This window comes from Camelina sativa, chromosome 7 (assembly GCF_030686135.1).
Source record: "Camelina sativa cultivar CO46 ecotype springtype chromosome 7, ASM3068613v1".
Classification (NCBI taxonomy): domain Eukaryota; kingdom Viridiplantae; phylum Streptophyta; class Magnoliopsida; order Brassicales; family Brassicaceae; genus Camelina; species Camelina sativa.
Genome location: NC_141886.1, coordinates 18,446,183 through 18,462,413, shown reverse-complemented (window position 1 = coordinate 18,462,413; position 16,231 = coordinate 18,446,183). Strand labels below are relative to the sequence as shown.

Below are 16,231 nucleotides of genomic sequence, written 5' to 3'. Positions count from 1 at the left end.
TATTGGGATTTATACTATTATTGGGATTTGTGATATAGAGACTCTGTAAAGTCACCAAGAGGCATGCATATGCATTATTCTACAATTTACCTAATAAAAAAAATGAAGATTCATCTAAGAATTTATAATGTGATGATCTATAGATTCTGCAAGAAATTATAAATTCTTAAGTGGAAATGATTGTTACAAAATTTTTACATGATGGTTATTCTCTAGTTAGTTGTACTTATGACTCATGGACTTGAATCTTTGAAAGGGTCACATAGATGTAGCAATCAATTTTTTTTTTTTGGATTTTATGCAAAAAAAAAAAAGTCAATCCAAAATAAAGGGAACATATACAAGACTTTAAGTAAGCAACCAAACAAGCATCAAATCTTGCTTTTTGTACGTACCCGCAAATAGATATATGTTTCTATGCGTATTCGTCTTCTATTTTTTTCCTTCCAATTCCAATATATATAGTCTCACCTTCTTAAGTTTTATCTAGATTTCTTTGAACCTAAGAAAATGTTTTTTGAATATCATCTTAGGCCATGTTCATTTAAGTTTTATCTAAAAGTTGTTCGTTTACTTGTCGCTGGTTCAACGACCAGCGATCATAATTTGAAATCGCTAATTTATATAGTGGCTAGATTCAAAAACGACAACTTTTTAAAAACTAATATAATTGCTAGAAATACCCTCGTTTGTGTGCGGACGAACTTGGCAATAGTCCGATCTCTTTCGTCCTTCTCGGTCATTTGCTCAATTGCTCCTTCAATTCTCTATCTCTATTTTTTTATTTTTTCTTTTATGATCTCCATATATTGTCCTCTAAGTGTTGACTCATTTCCATTGCCTCCTAAGTTCCTATCTTTATTCCATTTCTTCTCAAATCCTCTCTCCAAATCTGATTTTAGTAGCTAGCCTGACTACGTACAGATGGTCGTCTGTCATTGATCTCGATAAATTTTCGGGTACAGAAGTGTTACTAGACCATCCCTTAACCTCTTAACCTAGCACTATTTAAAAAACATAAGTTAATGTTAACCAGACAATTTTACTAAACGCAAACGATCGAATATTACGGCATTATGGCACTCATCAGTTTTTTTTTTTTTTTTTCTATATTGGGATTTTAATTGTTGTTGCTTCCTACCTGTATGGTTTAGGTTAGAAGATTTAAACTCTACTTTTGTATAGTGTAGATGTTTAAAGCAGCTGCTGGTCTTTCTATTCCATTTTTAGATAAATTGTTCTTTACTTTTAGAAGTAAGATTTCTTAACTCTATTTTCTATCAAGCTTGTAGGTATCTTTCACTATCGATTCCTCTAAGTATTATTATTATTATGATGTAGAATAGCTATAAAGATCATTTACTCGTAACATCAATAGAGAAAATGAACAGACAGACATCAACATCTCCAATTTCTTTCACACAAAAGAAACCTATTTTGTGGTCGTCGGCTATGGTCTTGCCCTTCTTTGAGCAATTTAAACAACAACTTTACCAACTAATCTTCTTCTATTAAAATATGAATTAATCGCTCTAACAATATTTCAAATAATTAATCACACCCAATTATATCCTCCAACTGTGATCCTAACCAATTATTCAAAAAAGAATTTAAATTTAATTCACAATTATTATTTTTTCCCCTCGTCTTTTCGTGCTCAAACATCACACCAACAATACATTGACGATATAATTCTTCTTCTTCTTGAACAAAATATTTTTGATTTCTAAAATCCAAAGAACTCACTTTACACATTTCAACAAATTTAAAAGAGAATTGTTCTTGTCACTTTCTCTCTGCTTTTTTTTTTTTTTCATTTTCTTTAGAATGGGTTTTTGTGTTAATCAAAGAGACCCGGAGACAAATTCTCAAGAAAACGATCAAGAAAGCAAAACTCGTTTGAAAAGAATGGTTCTTGATTTGGGTTTTGGTTGTTTCCTTCTTCCTCGAACCAGCTCTCGTGAGGACAACAAAGCTTGGCTCTTGGAAGAAACAGAGCCGGTTCCGAAGCTTATAGACTCAGAGCCACATTCGTTGCAGTCTTCATTTAGGTTTAGTCTTTTCTCGCTAGTGGAGTTGGATAAGACGAAAAAAGAGCACCCTTCGTCGTCTTATCGGGATTTGCCGGTTTCTGAAGGATCAGAGACGGTTCTGTTTGTGAATCTGGAGAATGAGACAGGACTAGAATCAAAGGATGATATGAATTGGTCTAGAGCTGTTTCGTTGGAGAAGAGTATTTCTCCGGTGACCAATACTTTGGTCAGATTCAGCTACAGTGAACTCCTCGCCGCCACGCGCAGTTTCTCAAAACGTAAACCCTAGCTAAACCCTAAAAAATTCCTTTGTGTGTTTTTAGTAATTTGATATGTTAAATCTGTGTTGAAATTGGTTAGGGAGGGTGTTGGGAAGAGGAGCTTGTAGCTATGTGTTTAAGGGAAGAATCGGGATTTGGCGTAAAGCCGTGGCCATCAAAAGACTTGATAAGAAAGATAAAGAATCTCCAAAGTCGTTTTGCAGAGAATTGATGATTGCAAGCTCTCTTCATTGCCCTAACGTTGTGCCTTTGCTAGGGTTCTGTATCGATCCCGATCAAGGGCTTTTCTTGGTGTACAAGTTTGTCTCTGGTGGCAGCCTTGAACGCTTTTTACATGGTAATTACAATACCTCCTCTCATTCTTTATCATTGGATTGCAAAGTTGTGTATAGATTGACGGGTTTTATATTGAGTCGTTTTATATTACTTGGTTCCAAATTAGATAAAAAGAAGAAGAAAGGTAGGATGAGTCCCTTGTGTCTGCCTTGGTCAACAAGGTACAAGGTTGCCTTAGGTATTGCAGATGCCATAGCGTATTTACATAATGGAACGGAGCAATGTGTTGTGCATAGAGACATCAAACCCTCAAATATTCTTCTTTCCTCAAACAAAATTCCAAAGGTAAAAGAGACTTTGAACCACATTTTGGTAATTTTATCAGCATAAGTGTGTTCTGTATTCATTATTCGAGTTCATCTTTCAGTTGTGTGATTTTGGCCTGGCGACTTGGACCGCTGCACCTTCGGTTCCTTTCCTCTGTAAGACCGTGAAAGGAACTTTTGGGTATCTAACTAACTTGAAAACTTTTTGATGATCATGAAGTCATTTTTATGGATCGAAAAGTTTTAAACAATTTGGAAAATTTATTGCAGCTATCTAGCTCCTGAGTATTTCCAACACGGCAAAATATCTGATAAGACCGATGTTTACGCATTTGGAGTCGTGTTGCTTGAGCTAATAACTGGTCGAAAACCAATTGAAGCAAGAAGACCATCTGGTGAAGAAAATTTGGTAGTTTGGGTAAGTCTTTATCTTATTTTTGTTTCTTTCTTTTAACTAGTAGTAAACCAAACCCATTGACTTAAGCTAGTTGTAGCACTAAAATTCCACAAGCCCCTTTTTCCCAAAAATGGAAAGGGGATTCTAATTTCCAACCAAGAAATAAATGCTTCTCAATACATTCTTTTCAATTTTGTAACTCGGGGTTTTGGTCAAGCCTGGTTGAGCTACAAATTCTGGTTAAAATGTAAACGGTTTATGACAAAACAAGGATTGGTTTTTATGTTTTTGTGTAGGCAAAACCGTTGTTGCATAGAGGGATTGAAGCTATAGAGGAGTTGCTTGATCCAAGGCTAAAATGTACAAGAAAAAACACAGCTTCGATGGAGCGTATGATCCGAGCTGCAGCCGCGTGTGTGATCAACGAGGAATCGCAACGACCGGGGATGAAGGAGATAGTTTCAATCCTAAAAGGCTGTGAAGGGATAGAGCTAAGGACGTTTTCAAGCCGGAAGAAATCAAACCTTCCGGGTATAATGGACTGTTATCCGCAGTTTCAACGGACAAATTCTGAGATGAAGAGTCATCTTGCTCTGGCGATGCTCGGAGTACCGGAATTTGAAGATGATGATCTTTTGTAGTGAAGGTAACAGTCCCGAAAATGGTAACAAACTTCATAAAACTATAAAGAAGATGGTACGTGTAGCATGTAAATGTTTACTCACTACAAAAAAGACGCCATTTAACGTCAGTTGGTTTAGAGGTTAACGTCGGTATTTAACCGACTTAATTATATTGACGTGTTAGCGTTTACCGTAAAAGTAATTTACTTCAGTTGTTTAAACGACGTAAACTTTAACGACGTAAAATTAGCGTCAGTTCTCTAATTATTAGCGTCAGTTAATAAACTGACACCATACGAAATAGTTAATGTCACTAAATTAACCGACGTTATCTGCCTTTGTTTTATTACCAGTTTATTAGTTTATTATATTTATTTATTATATAAATAAAAAATCACAGGAAACTAAAATTAAGAAAGACAATTGCCGTGTATAGAAACTTTCTTTCATTGATAAACTTTGTTTACATGATACAACTTAGTTCTGAAAAATATAAACATCCTCAAAAAGAAATCACAATCTGCCCATCTGCTCTTCAAGGTTTTAAACTGTGGTCTTTGAAAGAAGTGACCAATTTACATCTGCATTCGGATTGGAGATAAGCACGTATCATGAGTCTAGCATTACGTCAACACCCACCTGAGGATATGCCACTGGAAAAAGATATGAATCAACAAAAGACCATAGTAAAGAAAACAACACATAGAGTTGCTATAATGTAATCCACATACCTGAAACCTCTTATATTTTCAAGATCTTCTATTTGCCTCACTAATCTAATATTAGAAATATTATCAGATATAATCATTGAACTTTGAACAGGAGGATGAGATTCTTCAATGATAACTTCAGGAGGAATTTCATCTGAAATAGTAGGATCACCCATATCATACAAGTCTCTTGGTTGGACGTGTACAACAACACTCCATTCTTTTTCTTGTGGATCTTCCACATAGTAAACCAATCTTGCCTGAGAAGCCAGGACATAAGGCTCATCTTCTTCACCATTTCCAGTGTGAATTAAACGAGAGAAATTTACCATAGTATGACCAAAATCATCTTTCTTATACCCTCTAGCATAACGAGTATCAACCCATTTACATTTGAATAATATAACTCTAAATGAGTCATAGTAGTTCAATTCCAGAATTTCAGTTAATTTCCCATAGTACGAAACATCTCCGGCTCTAGGATTAAGATCACGTGAACTAGCATAACTAATGGTTTCAGCTGAGACAAAAATTCCACTATTCTGAGTTCTTAGGTCTTGCTCCCTTTCTATATTTCTAAACTTGAAGCCATTGATGTTATATGCTCCTCTGTATCATTAACTGTTGTAGATGTCTTCCACCTTGATTTTTCACAGATTTTGCATGTGTTTCTAGACGCATCATCTCCCCAATACAACATGCAGTCATTGGGACACACATGAATAGTCTCATAGTTAAATCCTAACTTATGTATTATCTTCTTCATATCATTAAATGAACCTGGCAGCTTTGCATGCTCAAAAGCTTCCTTCAAGAGATCAATTAGCAGTGAAATTCCTTTGTCACTTATCCTAGACATACACTTGATGTGATACAGCTTAATCATAAATGATAACTTGCTGAATGTGTGGCACCCCTCATATAAAGCTTCATTACAGTCTGAAAACAAATCATCAAATGCCTCCTTTTGCTTTGAATGATCCTCCACAGGAACACTTGTAGATTCATCAAAGTTATTATTCATATCTGGGAAAACATCTTCAAGCAGATTCATAATTGGGTTTTCAGCGTGACCACCATCAGATTCAGGTTCTAATCTCACTGTTTGCTCTTGCAAATCTATTTCTCCGCCATGGAGATACCAATTTGTATACGCAGGTAGAAAACCATGACAGATTAAATCACCCTTAATCTAACATTTTTCACTTTCCATTGAACACAAGTATTAAACGGGAACATATAAGAAACAAAGTAGCAGCTAAATCGTATAAAAACAAAGCTCAACACTCAATCTAGATGTAGACAAGTGAATGGTACCTTAAATTTCAAATTTCAGAGAGATTCACCAAAGCTGAAAAATCGATCCTAAATATCTTCACGAATCCTTCAACCAAAATTCATAATCATTGTTAGAATCGACATATTTCGTCAATAACACAACAAATTCAAACCTTACTAACCTCTTATGGAGTTGCAGAAAACTTTTCAAATCGAAATTGATGAAATCGGTGAGGGATTTGGGATTCGTTGAGACTTGAGACTGATGAGTGATTTTAATCAGTTAGAAATGCATAAAAACGAAAAACCCCATGATTTTGATTTTGATTTTGATTGCTCTGTGTTTTCTGGGTTGAGAAACGAGAAGAAGCTTGATTAATTTGAAGACCTTATCGGTTTTTTTCTTTTGTTTCATGTTGGGCTTGTTTGGGCCTTTTCATTTTCTGGAAACTTATCCATTCACAAATTGAAAACTTTTAGAAAATAAAATAAATGTTAACGTCGGTTAAGCAAATGATGTTAATATATCCGTTCCATTCTAACATTTAACGTCGGTTGAAGAACTAACTTAAAAGAACCGACGTTATTTAACGTGTTTCTTGTAGTGTTGTACTGATAAACCCGGTTTAGATTTTTATTTTACCGGTTTGGCTTTTGAAAGATCCTATTCTTCCGGTTTGGTTCATAATCATAAAACAAAGAGATTATTGGCATTTTAGTACATTTTTTAAACTTAATCAGAAATGTAGTACATGCACTATTTATAATTAGAGAAATAGTTAGGGTTTCACTTGTGAAATATAATGTTTGTGAGATAAAATTGTGAGAGAGAAAGAGAAATGAGATGGTGTATGCTTGAGAGAGAAATAGGGAATAAGATATTTATTAAAATATTTTGGTAATATGATTTTTTTTTTTAAAAAATTTCAGATATATAAAAATCTATATTTTTTCTTTATAATTTGATATGTATTTTGTTTGATGATTTTATTTGATAATGTTAAATATTTTTTTACAAATTTTGTATTCGTACACATAATTAAGTGTACGGATATATCTGTACACCTTATTAAATGTATAAATATCTGCACACTTTATTAAGTGTACAAATGTCTCTACACATTACTAAGTGTACACATTACATCTATACACTTAATAATGTGTAGAGACATGAGTACATTTAACAAGATGTGCAGATATTTGTACATTTAATAAGGTGTACAAACATCCGTACACTTAATAATGTGTACAGACACTTAATAATGTGTACAAACATCCGTACACTTTATTAAATGTACGGGTAAAAAAATGTATAGAATATATTTAAAACTTATTAAACAAAATGCATATCAAATTATAAAGAAAAAAATATAGATTTTTTTGTATCTGAAATTTTTTCTAAAAAAAGATTATATTAACAATTATTTAAATAATTATCACAATTTTTCAATTTCACAAAGGAGTCCTATATAATTCTCCTATCTCACACACACACTCATACACAAACATTCTCTCACATATTTTCCCAATTATAAATAGTATATGTACTAAAACACTAATTAAGTTTCCAAAATGTACTATAATGCCAACATACCCTAAAACAAAAGACGCAACAAAATTTGTCAAATGGTCAGTATCACCTTATAACCACAACTTGACATATATAATTGGTATTAGAATGAAGCTTGTCCGACAAAAACAAGTTTTTCACACTCCAAGATCCACAAATCAAACTGTAAATAATTATTCAAACACATACATTTGCACAAAAAAAAGTTTCTTGATAATAGATAGAACATAAAAGTATACAAAAAATATATATGATCCTTTTATTTTGATGTTTTGGGGATTTGATACTTATTAATTTGTCTTCGTAACTTTTGCTAACTCTTACGAGAAACGTTAAGGAACCGGAGGAGATAGTCTTTCTGGATGTCTGTCACAATGGTGACGGTGGCATGTATCTTATAGGATAAAGGGGCCTTCTTTCTTATTCATATATATTGAAAACATTTTCTTAAAATCTTTGAAGTTAATTTCAAGGTTGACCTAATTATTGATATCTTTTATGATTATATGTTGATACGAACATAACACCATTTCATATAGAATGCAAGTTTACCGAGTTTATAAACACTATAGTGTAAACATTCATATATAATGTCATGTATTTTTCTAAATACTCATTCGTTCACCCAATGAACAAAGATTTTACTTTATTCATATACATTATCTTTTCAATTTTTAGTAATTGATTTTTAAAAACTTTTGTTTACCATCGCCATCTTCAATTATATATACTAGGATGTCGACAAACTTTAAATCATGAACATTGTTAATTCTTGTTTCGAGTGAAATTTTTATTGTAATCCTTTAATTGTATAGTATGAAATTCAGAAACAATGTCTAACATGAATCAACAATATCCTCAAACCCAAGAAAATCAAATTAATTAAATAATAATTTTGTTGTAAATACAAAAATCGATTCAATGATAATAAGAGAAAAATGCTAACAATTTAGGTTTGCCGAATCTTAGTCAGATTATCAATTTTGGAAGATATTCACGTAAAGAAAAATTCAAATCATTATTCTGTCAAAATTTACAAAAAAATAATAAGAGAAGCAGGGTGAGAGATCTCATAGTTACAACTTACAACCAACCACATTAGCTTAAAAGATAGATCTATGAAAAATTAGAAGTTACAAAATTACCTAGATTAATGTTTCGCAGAGATGATCCATGTGGGTATAAGATGGAAAATGACACCAAAGAAAGATTGGATAATTGAATCAAGAAATAAAACAGTTCAGATTTTAAGAAAGATGAGTGAATCAACATCGATTAATAAATTGAAAAAAGCAATACTTAGATTTTTAGAAATTCGGAGGTGTGAAACAATACTGAGAGAAATAAATTTTTTTTTCAAAGTCCATAAAAATCTCTATATATAAAAACAAAGAGGTGTGAAACAAAAATGTGCAAAAAAATAAGAGATGCGAAACAAAAAAGTGTGTAAAATTAAGATGTGTGAATAATCAAATATAGGGGTATGACGAAGAAATACAATTGTTGGATCAATACATTGCAACTTTTGAGGACATTAACAAATCTAAACCGTTAGATAAGATAACAAAAACAATCTCATCTGTTAGATTTGAATTGACCCTTAAAAGTCGGTTTGATATCTTATTATATAAAGCTTGATGTCAAAGTTACTCATTAACAAGATTGTGACACGTGTTACTTTTATCGATAAAATGTTGACATGAGTCAATTCTAAATTTACTAAAACATTACAAAAAAACTAAAAAGTAAAAAGTAAAAGTTCTAAACCTATTGTAAAAAGTAAATCTACACACTATTAATATTTGTTTATTCTTTCTTTAATATTATAATTTAATATGTTGTAGTATTTTTAGTTTTTAGTTATATTATCTATTTAAATTTGATTTCTTATTAGAAATTCGTAATGATTTTAAAATATCTATTTATATTATTTTGAATTTTTTTCTTCAGTTAAGGATATATAAGATTTTTTAAGGATATTTAAATTAATGTTGTAGTATTTTTAAATTTTTTTTTAGTTTCTATTTTATATCTCTAAATTATATAAGACTTTTATATCATCGTGCTTATAATTTTCAATTTTTATTTTTATTATGTCAAATTAACTATCTTTCAATTTTTCAAATCTTATTGGGTTGGTCATAAACTCAATGCAATCGCGTAGATATTTTTTTTGATTTTTATCCACAATATTTTTTGAGTAAACAATTTTAAAGAAATATTTTAATGGTTATAAAAAACTGTCACAAACAAGTGGTTAAAAGGAAGTACGTCAAATTGAAAGTAAATGAACAAAAATTGGTTTAATTTGTTTCACGACGTCATTTATAAGTGGTGACAAAGAGCAAACTTTAACAATAAAATATTTTTGGATGTAAGAACATATTTTTAGTGGTAAAACATATTATAAAAATGTATGTGGATTCTAATAAGATGACGTTTTGTTGGATTAACTCCATGTAAAACATGAATAAGTTGCGGAACGTTTTTGAATTTGACAATATTGGTCCTTGATTGACTAGCTACTCCTCTGCTTGGTCGTGGGTTTGACCTCCCGTAATACTATTCGTAATAATTAATATTTGAAAAAAGTTTTGGTGGTTAGATTATTGTAATAATCGCAATAACTTTAAAATATAAAAATAAAAATTAGTGTATTAAAGTAAAAGCTTATCTCTAACTAAGAATATTTATATATGAATTTCTAGAAAATATATTTTATTTACAAAAAAAAATATATTCTTTTAAAATTTTATTTTAGTAGACAATTTTAAAACCTGCGGATGGAGCGGGTACTAATCTAATTATATATAGATAGATTTATCTACTCCATATCCATAATTTAACTAAAAGTTATTGGTAATGTAACAAATTCTTTTGATGCCACCATTGTTCAATGATTATGATTTAGTTTGATATTGTCAAACCAATTACAAAGCAACAATATCTATAATAAAAAAGATACTCTTCTCCTCTTTATCTTTGCACTGTCATTTTCACATACTTCTTTATTGGCTTCACAGTCTCCATTGTTCCCGACCTCTGAAGTTCTTTCCGTGTCAATGGTGGGAATTTGTTTTTTTCTCTTCTTTTTCTCTACACTACTATTTCCATTTACGTTTTCTTCAGCTTCACAGACTCCACTGATCCCAACCACTGAAGGGAAAACACTTATCTCAGAAGAGATGAGTGCATTCGCTATATGTACCGTATTTTCTTCTCCTGAGAGTAATATATAAAAAGCAAAAACAAAATTTCAGAAAGTCAAATGTTACAACGTTTTACTTCATACTTAGATAGAGAGAGATTCGTAATACCATGTTCATGTGTGGCTTTGATAACGTTTTTCTCCAAACTCATCTCAGTAACCTTGGACTTGGAACAACCAGTTTCAGAATTATTCTATACAAAGAAAAAAAAAAAAAGAGGAGTGATGAGAAATATATGTCTAAAAGATATGATCCAAAATTAAGCAAGTGAAAGCTGCAAACAACATTAAATATCAAGATACAGTATTAATAGAAACTCAACTGTGTACTTGGAGATATCAGTAATCGCCGAAGAATCTCCATTGTCATCCTGTAACAAATTATTGAATCACATTTATTCATAAATTTCATAGACATACAGTGCAAGTAGGAATAGTGTTCAAGAAGGAACTGCCTCACCATTCTTCTCTTCTCTGTATTTAAACTGTCAGCTTCACAGTCTTCATAATTAACCCCACATTCTTTTACAACCAATTCGTCTCCGTCGATCGAGAATTTAATGAAAAGCTCGTGTGAAATCACATGTACATATGCGTCAAATTCGAAGATGTACAAATGCTCAGCGAAAGAGTTATGTAGATAGTGGTATGGTGAATTGCATATACCAATGCTTCTATTATGTTTGTCCACAATTTGAACAGTTTCAGACACCCCGTCATCCTCACTATATTCACTGTCATTGTCCGCATCACTATCTTCAACGTCATGCTCCTCCTCATCACTATCTTCAACGCCATTATCCTCATCACTATCCTCAATGTCATTCTCCTCATCACCATATTCCATGACATTGTCCTCATCACCATCTTCGACGTCATTCTCCTCATCATCACCATCTTCGACGTCATTCTCCTCATCATCAGCATCTTCAACATCATCCTCCCTATCACCACCATCTTCACCGTCATTCTCCTCCCCTTCACCAACTTCAACCTCATTTCCCTCATCACTCTCTTTAATGTCATTCTTACTAACCAGCAAAATGCAAGCCTTAAATTTCAATTTAGAAGGGAAAGGCCTCTCGTTCAACTTCAATACTAGGCAAGTACCTCCGTTAGCTCGATGAGTGAAGTATGTAGGGATTTCTTTACCGGGTAAGACGACGCTGTAAGACGTGGATGACTGGATGATGAGATCTCTCGCATCTTTATTTAGTTTGAAGCAGTTAGAAAAATATGAAACTCTACAGAAGCAATCTAGCCTCTCTAATGACTCACAGTTTACCGCATTTAGTAACCATAAGGATTGTGGAAGCTGTGGGAGAAAAGAGATTTTTGCATTCCTCGAGTATGAGTTCCTCAAGGCGATACCAAGTCCTGATTGATGAAGGCACTTCGTCTATTGCAGTTCCACTGAGATCGAGATAGCTTATATTTGTGGAGATCTCAGGAAAAGTTTTTAACGACGAACAACCACTAAGATCAAGTCTATTGAGAGATTTCAAATTGATGTTGACGGGGAAAACCTCTAGTTTGGAGCATCCTTTGAAAACCAAGAAATCTAATTTGTGAAGGTTTCCAATAGAGGCCGAGACTTCCACAAAACTTGAGCATCCACTAAAATCTAAACCCTCGAGCTCAATGGCATTCCAAATAAAAGAAGGGATTTGCAACAAACTTGAGTATCCTTTGAAGTCCAAATAACCTCTAGCACGCGTCGGGAAATCCACCCAACTGTCTAGACAACAATTTACTATGACATTCCCAATAGAGAAAGGCATCTCCACTAGACTTGAACAAACCTCTCGATCTAATGTCAGGAAATTAGAAGAAATCAGTATGACATTTCCAATAGAGAAAGGCATCTCCACCAGACTAGAACAACCCTTGACATACATTTTTTGGAGATTAGTTGCATTTCTAATAGAAGAAGGTAGCTTCACCAGACTTGAGCATTGCCTCAGATCTAATTCTTGGAGATTAGTTGCATTTCCAATAGAGAAAGACAACTCCACTAGACTTGAACAACCGTTGAGACATAATATTTGGAGATTAGTTGCATTTCCAATAGAGATAGACAACTTTACCAGACGTGAGCATTCCGTAAGATCTAACTTTTGGAGATTAGTTACCTTTCCAATAGAGATATACATCATATTAATAAATAACCTCTAAGAACTTGTATGCAAATTTAAAAGTGATGACTCTGTCTTGCCTAGCATATATATCAAGTGCAACAAAGATATAATATCGTTTGATGTGTTGTAAATATTAAAAGCAAGTGAAAATCAAGAGGACGAACCCCTTTCTGAAATGGTAACCGGCGATTGTGGCCACACCCTCCAAAACTTCTTTCCATGTCTGAATCTTTTCCTCTGTTTTTCCTTCACAGGTTTTTTCGAAAACCTTCCCAAAATATCCCGTCTGTTTCTTTACATCAGTTGGATTTAGATTATAGAAAATTGTCATCACCGTTTGACCCAATGTTTTGTTCATGATCTCCACTAATTCGTCAAGACACCACGACGAAGAAGCATATCTCCTGGAGAGAAAGACGATCAAAATCTTAGATCCTCTGATCGCCCGTATGAGTTCAGGACCGATTGATTCTCCTCTCTTGATATTATTATCGATGAACGGGCTGATTCCTTTTTCCTTGAACTCTCTCAACACGTGACTGAGAAAAGTTGTTCGTACATCTGGCCCGTGGAAGCTTGGAAAGACAGAGTGTTCCCAGTTTCAAGACAAACAAGGTGAAGCAATCGAAAGAGGTAAAGATGAAGAAGAAGCCATTACTAGGATGGAGAGGAAAGCTTCAAGATCACAGATCTATTTAGAGAGCTATGTGGGAGTAGGATCAACAAAAAGACCATGCATATCTATAGAGAGTTGACTCTCTTGACTGGAAATAAAGTTTTATATAAATATGACCCACAAACCTAACTATCATGTCGGTTCCACCATTTTTTGGAATTTGCTGAGCTATTACCTACCTCTAGACTAAGTAATTGATAATCAAAAATTGGTTTTGGCATTACAATTAAAACAGCAACGAAGAATAACACAAGCAGTTTTCGAGAATCCTACTGCTTCTTTGTCTGATTCTGATGTAAAAATGAGAAGGTAATAAATAATGATGATGACGTGGTTTTAAATAGGAAAAAATGCTACAAAAAAACCCATAATTATTTTTATTTGGACGTTTAATACCCAATTGTTTTGGATTGGAATAAAAATACACCAAATAATATAAACGTGTCATTTAAAATCCAAAATAATAATTGTTGCATACCTACGATTTTCCAACAAAATCAAAATTCCAATTACCTTGGTTATCTAATTAATTTTTAATTTTTAATGTAAAATCTTTCGGTTTTCTACTAACCATATCAAACCGAAATTAACTGGTTATCTACTTCTTTCTCTCTCTTCTTCTTCCTTCTCTCTCTAATCGTCCAATCCATCAGAAGGTAAACTTCACGAGAGGGTAAAAGGAAGCCGAATGAGAGCAGAAAAAAACCCACAATTTTTTAATTCACGCCCAATTCAGATGCTATGGAATTGAGAGAATTCCCAAAATTTTCAGAGTAAGAGCAAATCGAGATCAGTGGGAGTAGCTTGGATTGGAGCTTAGAGAGAACAGAGCAACAGATTCGAAATTCGAATTGAAGATGAAGGGAAGCGGGGCAATGAGAAGCCGGACCCAAAGCTTGTGTAATCCCGAAAAACAAGTGTTATGGGATTTTTTTGAGCCTATAAAAAGATTTGACCACAGAATTCAGACAAAACATAAATCGGAACAACAAAACAAGTAAACTACTTCCCAGTTCCGACACTAACCCAACGATTTTCTCTAGCCACTTTTCTTCGTGCGTGCTTGAACTGTTATGTGAGGCACTTGATTCGCTGTCATCGTTTTCTGGTAGCTCCCAACTGTTATGTGGAACTGTTATGTGAGGCACTTGAACAGAGCAAACAAATTCAAATTTCGAATTGAAGACTGAAGGAAGCGGCAATGAAAAGCGGAATCCAAGTGCCTTTGTAAGCCCAAAACACAAAGTGTGTCGAAAATATTTGAGCTTATAAAACTTGCTGTTTGGGTTTTTTTTCTCCTTCTTGGTTGTTGCTTAAATTGACAAGTTTATAAGAAAATTTGGGGAAATTTGTAACACCTGATTAAAACCAATATGTATATTCATCTTGATTCTTGCAATGTTCTGATCTGAGTGATCTCTCTCATCTAGTATCGAGCGTAGGTATGAATGGATTCGACAATTAGAGAGAGGAGGAAGAAGAAGAGAGAAAGAAGTAGATAACCGGTTAATTTCGGTTTGATATGGTTAGCAGAAAACCGAAAGTTTTTATATTAAAAAATAAAAATCAATTAGATAACTGGGGTAAAATTGAAATTTTGATTTTGTTGAAAAATCGTAGGTATGAAAATAACAGCACTAATTATTTTGGGTTTTAAATGACACGGTTTTATTATTTGGTGTATTTTTATTCCAATCCAAAACAATTAGGTATTAAACGTCCAAATAAAAATAATTATGAGTTTTTTTTTGCATTTTTCCGGTTCGATTCTTAAAACTCAAAACCTCTATAAATGATTAATTATAAATTAATAAAGTCGGGACTACGAAATTTTATTAATTTATAGAGGTTTTAATTTATCGATAAATTGATAATTATTAATTTATCGATAAATGAAGAGATTTTTTCATTTTTATAATTTTGGAAATTTTCTATTACTAAATAAGTTTTTTTTTGTTATGATTCACATTTTTATAGTATTTTTATATTTATAATTTTGGTTATCGTGATAGGATTGATGCTAATAGTTTACTTAATTATTTAGATGAAAATGATAAATGTTAGAAGTTTAGAGTTTAAAACAAATTGCTAGTACTATCTTTCATGGTAACGATGAAGTCGAATAAGATATTGAAGTGCTCTTAGAACTAGTTACATGTAAAAAAACAATTATCGCATTTAGGACTCTCGACAATTTTTGTATGCGATTTGAGATGGCTCAACAATCTATATATACATTTTTGAAGTACATTTTGGGTTCTACCCTTTTAGTTTTACCTATTTAAAAACCTATTTACAATATTGATCCTAAACTAATTGTACAAAAAAAATATAACTAAAACTGAAAATTCCTAAAATATCTTTACAACAATATTCTGTTTTCCTTTAATTGTTTTTTTTTAAATCAAAATTATCATATTAAGAACCATATTAATAACCAAAATCCTAAACTTTCCTAAAACAAGGGTAACAATTATTCATTCTACTTATAAATTAAATCAACAATCCATTAGAATAGTAAACAACACCTAAGTAACAAATTTGAGCTTTTAATGCTATCATAAATATGGTATAAAACATACTCTCTCCGTTTATTTTTACTTGTTATTCTCGAGTTAATTTTTTGTTTTCTATTACTTGTCGTTTTGTATTTACGATGTAATTTTATGGATTAAATTTTCAGTTTTACCCTTAACTTTTAGCTTATTAATTACC

The 16,231-nt window shown here is 32.5% G+C and overlaps 1 protein-coding gene, 1 long non-coding RNA gene and 1 pseudogene across 4 annotated transcripts; 1 reads left to right on the top strand and 2 right to left on the bottom strand.

The window, feature by feature from the left end:
- Positions 1–1,470: 1,470 nt before the first annotated feature.
- On the top strand, positions 1,471–4,106 carry LOC104701240 (putative serine/threonine-protein kinase PBL7). The gene is made up of 6 exons (XM_010416887.3): positions 1,471–2,311; positions 2,394–2,651; positions 2,757–2,935; positions 3,018–3,097; positions 3,187–3,334; positions 3,610–4,106. Exons 1-6 carry the CDS (start codon positions 1,828–1,830, stop codon positions 3,952–3,954), a joined length of 1,494 nt encoding a protein of 497 aa, XP_010415189.1. The 5' UTR covers positions 1,471–1,827; the 3' UTR covers positions 3,955–4,106.
- A 261-nt stretch (positions 4,107–4,367) lies between these two features.
- On the bottom strand, positions 4,368–6,348 carry LOC104701239 (uncharacterized). Of its 2 annotated transcripts, XR_015562866.1 has the most exons (4): positions 6,107–6,348; positions 5,964–6,030; positions 4,668–5,851; positions 4,368–4,589 (listed from the first exon to the last, which is right to left on the bottom strand). It is a non-coding gene; the product is annotated as an uncharacterized LOC104701239 (long non-coding RNA). The 2 variants fall into 2 exon arrangements; XR_015562867.1 differs by lacking the exon at positions 4,668–5,851.
- A 3,965-nt stretch (positions 6,349–10,313) lies between these two features.
- Positions 10,314–13,531, bottom strand: LOC104701237 (uncharacterized; annotated as a pseudogene). The gene is made up of 5 exons (XR_015560774.1): positions 13,005–13,531; positions 11,163–12,834; positions 11,026–11,073; positions 10,812–10,896; positions 10,314–10,716 (listed from the first exon to the last, which is right to left on the bottom strand). The product of XR_015560774.1 is annotated as an uncharacterized LOC104701237 (transcript).
- Between the last annotated feature and the right edge of the window lie 2,700 nt (positions 13,532–16,231).